The 6,676-nt window shown below is 43.7% G+C and overlaps 1 protein-coding gene across 2 annotated transcripts in view; it reads left to right on the forward strand.

Annotated features, from left to right (window-relative positions):
- Positions 1–2,963, forward strand: part of GOLGA5 (golgin A5) — a 30,958-nt gene extending 27,995 nt beyond the window's left edge. For both annotated transcript variants that reach the window (XM_019745375.3, XM_019745382.3), the window contains exons 12-13: positions 1,140–1,203; positions 2,489–2,963. In XM_019745375.3, the coding sequence (XP_019600934.2) occupies positions 1,140–1,203; positions 2,489–2,569 (145 nt within the window). In that variant the 3' untranslated portion in view covers positions 2,570–2,963. The remainder of the gene's footprint in view (positions 1–1,139; positions 1,204–2,488) is intronic.
- The last annotated feature ends 3,713 nt before the right edge of the window (positions 2,964–6,676 follow it).

The following is a 6,676-nucleotide window of genomic DNA, read 5'->3' on the forward strand; positions in this document are numbered from 1 at the left end:
AACCGTTGTTTCTCAGTCCAGTTGTGTAGGACACAGCTCCCTGTCCCACGCTGCTAGTATGTGCCTTGCGTTCCCCCGGCTGACGCAGTCGGTCGCCAGTCATCGGTCAGCTGCTCACGGCCACTCACGCTGGCTGCCGGCCACTCAGGCTGGCCACCGGCCGCTCATGGCAGCACACAGCAGTCCGTGGCAGCTCTCGCTGGCTGCCAGCCACTCAGGCTGCTGCTGGCTGGTCACGGCGGGCACACGGTAGCCTGCGGCAGCTCACGCCGAGCTCCGGCTGCTCACGGCAGCCCAACTCCAGGGAGAGCCGTTGTTCACAATCTTATTTGTAGAGGGCGCAGCTGGCTGGCCCATGTGGGAATCCAGCCAGCGACCTCGGTATTAGGAGCACGGCGCTCCAACCACCTGAGCCACAGGACCAGACCTACACCTCATATTTCAACTATTCATGTATTCAACATACATAAGTTTTTAGAGAACCTACATGCAAAGCATCGTGCTAGTGGCAATGAGAGAAGCAGAAAGACGTAGTAGCAAAGTGTATTTGCTTGTACATGTATCGATCTACATAGAGAAAAAATGTTGCAAAGAGGCACAAGTAATAAAGTCTGGACATCATATTGCTTCCTTCCCACATTTCATTTGTTTAAGTGTTTACTTGAATTTCTATAGTTTTGTGCCTTTTTAAAAGCATGTGTCCATGCAAAAACTTCCAGATAGATTAGCAATTTGCATGTGAATTCCAACCATTCTTTTTCCTATTCATGTGTTTACAGTTGCCTTATCTTTTGTAATTTCTTTGGTTCCTAAAAGAAAAATGACTCAGAGAAAGACCAAGTTTGCCTCCTACAGTTGTAGCTGAAGAAATAAGAGAAATAGCTTATGCTGCAGTGTAACAGCCAAGCCCCGAATAATAATGAAGTATTTGTTTACTACTATGACAGTTCCATACAGTTACTTCAAATAATCATTTGACAATCATCTATAAAAAAAAAAAATCTTATTTTATGGTGGCAACATAAATAGTTTAAATGAGTGAAACGTTTAAAAGCATTATTAGATATTACCACAGGAAGATTTGTTTTGAGTGTAACTCTCTTCTCTTTTCCTCTCCACCCGCACCACCATTTGCATAGTATCCGTCTGGGAATTTTTCTCCGAAGATATCCCATAGCACGAGTTTTTGTAATTATATATATGGTAAGTAAACTTGTTTGAAAAAACAATGCTGCACTTGATTTTTAATTAGTTTTTTTCAGCTACTGGTCTTTTTAACTAAAAATTTAGCAATCAATTTTGAAAGAGATAGAACTCATTTTTGGTATTTAATATTCTTTTTTCCTTAAAATATGCAAGTGAAGTTTACAGTTTATTATGTCTAAAATATAAATTGCTCAAAGCCTTTTCCTACAGTAAAATGAACTTTAGTGCAGTTTAGTAAGTTATGTCCGTTTTTAAGCTCCTCTGAATAAAAGTGCAATATAAAATAGTTGATTTCACTTTTGTCTTGATGTAAAGTTGCTTTAATTGTTTTCATGTGTTTTGCTTTATTTTCTAAAAGGAACTCAAGGTTGATTTATTTTGTTTCAGATTTCTTAGTGCTAATATAGTTACCGTAGTTAAAGATGTCATTTCATGTGTCCTGTGAGCCTAAAAAGCTTAGTAACTGTTCTGAATGGGGATGTTTAAAAGTAGTTCAGTTGAATTAAGACAGGCATTTTTCTTGAAAAGAAATAAAAGCTTACTTAGAAAGAAATTTCTCTGTGATCCACTAGAGGGAAGAGTTATTCCTTTAAATAAAATGTTTTTAAGAAGACGGGTGGGGAGAATGAAGAAGAAAAAATTGGCATCAGAAAGAATTCAGAATAAATCCACATCAGGTTGACTTCCCAAGTGTTGGAGATGTGGAGAAACACATGCACCATCTGTGGGCATGAGAGGTGATGCTGCACCCACTAATGGCAGGGCCCTGAGGGAGGGCACCTCGGTCATCGCAGCACTGGCATGGGGGAGTTGGAGCAGGTCCTCTGTACCTGCCGCATCATTCCTGGCAAGAATGTCTTCCCATCCCCTCCTCACCAAAGCTGGCAAAACCCCCTTTCACAACACCAGCCATAACTGTCCTAAAAAGCCTTTCCAACCAACTTCGTGTACGTCTAGCAATTTTAGTCCCGCTGTCTACGTTGTAATCACGCGATCGGTGTGTATGTGTACGTGTGCGTAATGGGAATGCCTCGAGGGCTCGACTCCTCTTGACTAAGAACCTGTAGGTGTTGCAACTCTTGATGACCTTCCATTGATGGTTCGCACGTCTGTTTCCTCATTCTTAATCGTAAACGTGTCCCGAGCACGGACAGTGTTGCAGACCACTAAGGTACCCGCCACAGAAATACAAATAAGGATCCAAAAGATATGTTCCTGCCCTCAGTGCACTGGTGAAGATTGACTTAGTGACTAATTCATAAATTGTTTCTTCTCTCTTCAGGCTTTGCTTCACCTCTGGGTCATGATTGTTCTGCTGACTTACACACCGGAAATGCACCACGACCAACCACACGGCAAGTGAACTGAGCCCAGTTGTGCCAGTGATTGCTTGTCGTTTTCCAGACTTGGGGTCTGCAGAAGGGTCAGTTGCCTATAATTCCTAAGGAGGGCACAGGTTATTATATCACTACAGCTTTTAACTTTTTAAATTATTACACAAGTACTCTGCTACCTAAGGCCTCCTCTAATGTCCTTCAAATGGTAAGAGTTTCTGAAACAAAGACAGTAATTTAACAGGCTCAGCTCTGCTGCTTCTGAGGCTGGTGGTTCAGTGTACATATGTATACACAAGAGATGCTGGGTTGTTCACCGCTGCGCAGACCGTTCTGTGTTGTAGGTGACACTCAATATGGGCTATAATCAGGGAGACTAATTGTATTTAGTGATATAAATAAAATGTTTTCTTTTTTTGATAATTCAGTCTGCTTTTGTATTTTCATATATTTAACTTGGCAAATACAGATTTACTTTTACATGTTAAAGGCCTGGTTGGTATAAAGCTTTTTATAAACACATAAATAAAATTTACTGTGCATTTCTTTTTTTCAAAATGATACTTTGTCATCCCCATCAAACAAGACCTTTCTGGGTGGGCTTTAGTGATAGAGCCAGACAGCAGCAGCGGCTGTCACCGCGTCACTGCCCCTGTGCCCAGTGTGTGCGCTTCTTTCCTCTCTCCCCACCCCCACCGTGCCGTCTTCCTTGGTTCTCACTCAGTCACTGCCTTTGTTCCTTTTCTCCAGCTATACTTCGGTTTGGCTCAGGACACCTATAGCCCCTGCTTGGAGCATTTAGGAATCCAGTCTGTTTTAGCAACCTTTGCATTTGTAACACAGTCCAGTGCAGAGACGTTACAGAGTTATTCTTTGAAGAGAAACATTTTCTTTGCTTTGAGTCCAATGTAATGTCTGTTTTGGGTTTTCTTTCCATCTACATGTCTGGAGTCTTTGTCCTCTGGGCTCTGGTGTCCTCTTCATATGTGAGTAACATACATGAGTAGCATTGGGCTGTGCAAAGGTATAGTCGTCCTCCCGTCAGGAAAGTCTGAAGCCGCCTGCTGGTGCCTCGCTGAAAACCTGGCCAGAGTTTCTATTCTTTTCTTTTTTTATGGGGGAATATGGGGGACACTGTGTTTTTCCAAGACCGCTCAGCTCCAAGTCAAGTCATTGTTTTCAGTCTAGTGGAGGGCATAGCCCACTGGCCTATGTGGGAATCGAACCAGCTACCCAGGTGTTATGAACACTGCCCTCTAACCAACTGGCCACCCCAGAGTTTCTGTTCTTTTTTTTAATAAATTTTATTGGGGAACATTGGGGAACAGTGTGTTTCTCCAGGGCCCATCAGCTCCAAGTCAAGGTCCTTCAATCTAGTTGTGGAGGGCGCAGCTCAGCTCCAAGTCCAGTTGCCGTTTTTAATCTTTAGTTGCAGGGGGTGCAGCCCACCATCCCATGTGGGAACTGAACTGGCAACCTTGTTTTTGAGCTCGTGCTCTAACCAACTGAGCCATCCGGCTGCCCCAAGAGTTCCTATTCTTGATATCGCTACTATGACTTTAATTGACCTATGACTTTAATTGACGTATAAACTCTTCTGAATTTTGGTACACTCGTAGATGTATATGTTTCTTATTTTTCATTGGAAAATGAAGTTCTAAAGGTTATCTTAGGTTTATTTGGGTTTCTTTTCAACTTAACATGAATGAAAAAGGCAGAAAGTACCACAGCATTTAAAAGTGGCTATGAGATTGAGGGGTGGGGTGTAGACACAGTAAATCCGTATGTCACGGTCCTTATTCAAATACGACAGTCCATCAGAGTCTGGGCTCTAAGGTCAGGTCTGATCTCAAACAGAATGAAAAGTTTAGTCTGGTTAATACCTTTTAAAGCTTTCATTTTTCCTCTCTTCCAATTTGGAAACATTTCTGGAAAATGATTAAAACCAGGTTACATACTGAAGATGGAAAACAGCACGTGCTTCGTCATCGTGTACGGCCAGACTTCCGTCTCTGCGTGCCCTGGCTTTTGTTGGGATGGCTCTAAATCTTTTGTTCAGTTTTTACACATTCTTGGCTTTGGGAATAGTTTGACAAAGTGTTTCCGAGATGATTTTTCAGCAGTTACTTAAATCTTTCATTGAGTTTCAGTTTCAGTGTTCTTGACGGCTAACAAACACTTTGGGGGTCATTAAGGGTGTTCCCCTTCACTTGTCCTCAGATCACACAAGCCCTTCTTGACCTAATTAAAAGGATTGTGTGAGAGCCGGGTTGTTTTCCTTCTCAACCCAGTGTATTCATTTAAAGATGTTTACACACACACAAATACACACACACACACGTACACATATATTATCAGAGCTCTTCTGCTTTGTATTTATAACTTAATTTATAAAATACGATTATTCTAATTAGAAAATTTCCCTTTTTCTAGACTTTGCGCTTACCAAAAACTACCATTTCCATTGCCACAGAACAAAAACTTCAAAGGAAGAGCATGGGTTTTGTTAAAATGTGGTGGAACTAGGCCCACCCTGTTAGTTCTGTTGATGAGGCAGTAGAATGTCTGGGGTAGTCAGTCCGGCCTTAATTTAAGAAGCCTTACAGCCAGCTCTCCCTGTGCAGGCAAAGCAACTCCGCCAGGGTTCACTGGGCTCCAGCCCCTATTGCAAGAGGCCGCTGTACCAGGAAAGGTCAGTATGCGCATCTTGGTCGTGATGGAAGCAGCAGGAAAGAACTGGGAAAGCCGAAGGGGACGGTCAGGGACTGACTACAGGCCTGCAGCACTGGAGGCTGATGGGTCCAGAAGAAAGAAAGGACAGAGAAAAGTGTGGTTATTCTGAAACCGCTGGAGACTCGTATTCCTGTTAACTCCTGAGTGAGAACAGGGGTTAAATGGTGCTGAACTTCCACTTCGAATGGGTGACCTGCTTTCCAGACACAGATTCAAACACACAAACACCTCAAAATAAGTGCAACTGTTTCTTTGTAGGAACACTTGAGTGTCCAATGTGTTGCATGCAGAAGCCTCATTTCTAGACGATGTCTCAAAGAAAAAGAAAGTGGTAGTAAAATAATTTCAAATCATAACGAGACCCCAAAGTGATTCACATTATGGGCACCCTATGTGCTCGCGCCTTCTAGGAACTGGGAGTACAGTGGTGAACAAAAGTCCCTGCCCTCGCGCAGCTTACATTTAAGTAGGGAAGGCAGACTATAGACATACATAACATGTCACTTGGTGTTAAGTGCTGTGATTATAAAATGAGGGGAAGGTACGGAGAGATGGGGAAGGAGGACAGGCTGTCACCTCTGCAGAGGTGACAACTCATGTAAGATGTGAATAAAGGGACGGGCCACGCAGACTATGGAGTGGGCGTTCTAGGCTGTAGGTTAAGTAGGTGCAAAGCCTCTGACACAGAAACCTGCTTGGTGTGTTCAAAGAGAAGAACAGCGAGGAGGCCAGTGTGTGGGGAACAGAATGAGGGAAGGGGCAGAAGGAAGGGCCAGTCGGGTAGGGAGCGTCGGCCGAGGTAAGGACTTGGAACTTGAAATCCCTTTTTGTTTCTCCTTAGTAACCCCCTCTGCCCTTGAACCACCACCTTTCAACAGGGAAAGCCTTTGAAATCTGTTTTAGAACAAATCTAGAGACCACTGTTGCTCCACCTGCAAACGCCAAGTCGTACGTAGCTTTTTTTGCTGAGGTGAGGACCTGAGGAGGTCATCTCCTGTGTACTTACAGAGAACGCTCCCTCAGTGAATTTGGACATTCCCCCATCACTTCTTAGTCTTCACTCCTTATCTTTGTTCAAGTCAAGGACAAATAGAAAAATGAAATCCAAGAGCAGAGCCCTTCACATCTGAAGGCAAACGCCCCCCACTCTGACTAACCAACCTTAGCACTGCCTGGTGGCACCACTGTCATGCCAGCAGAGCTCAGAAACTCATGTCTTGGGGCATTTCTGCTCTCCGAGGACAAAGGCAGTACTTTTTTATCCACTCAGTGCCTAGACTAGAGTCTGGCACATAAGTGGCCTTCAATTGATGTTCACTGAACTTGGCTGACAGAGGCAGGAAAAGCACTGAGCTCACGCACGGCTCCTCTGGAGCCCCCAGACCCGTCTCCCCACTCAGCAT

Source organism: Rhinolophus sinicus, chromosome 3, assembly GCF_057876585.1.
Source record: "Rhinolophus sinicus isolate RSI-liver-muscle chromosome 3, RSI-T2T, whole genome shotgun sequence".
Taxonomy (NCBI): domain Eukaryota; kingdom Metazoa; phylum Chordata; class Mammalia; order Chiroptera; family Rhinolophidae; genus Rhinolophus; species Rhinolophus sinicus.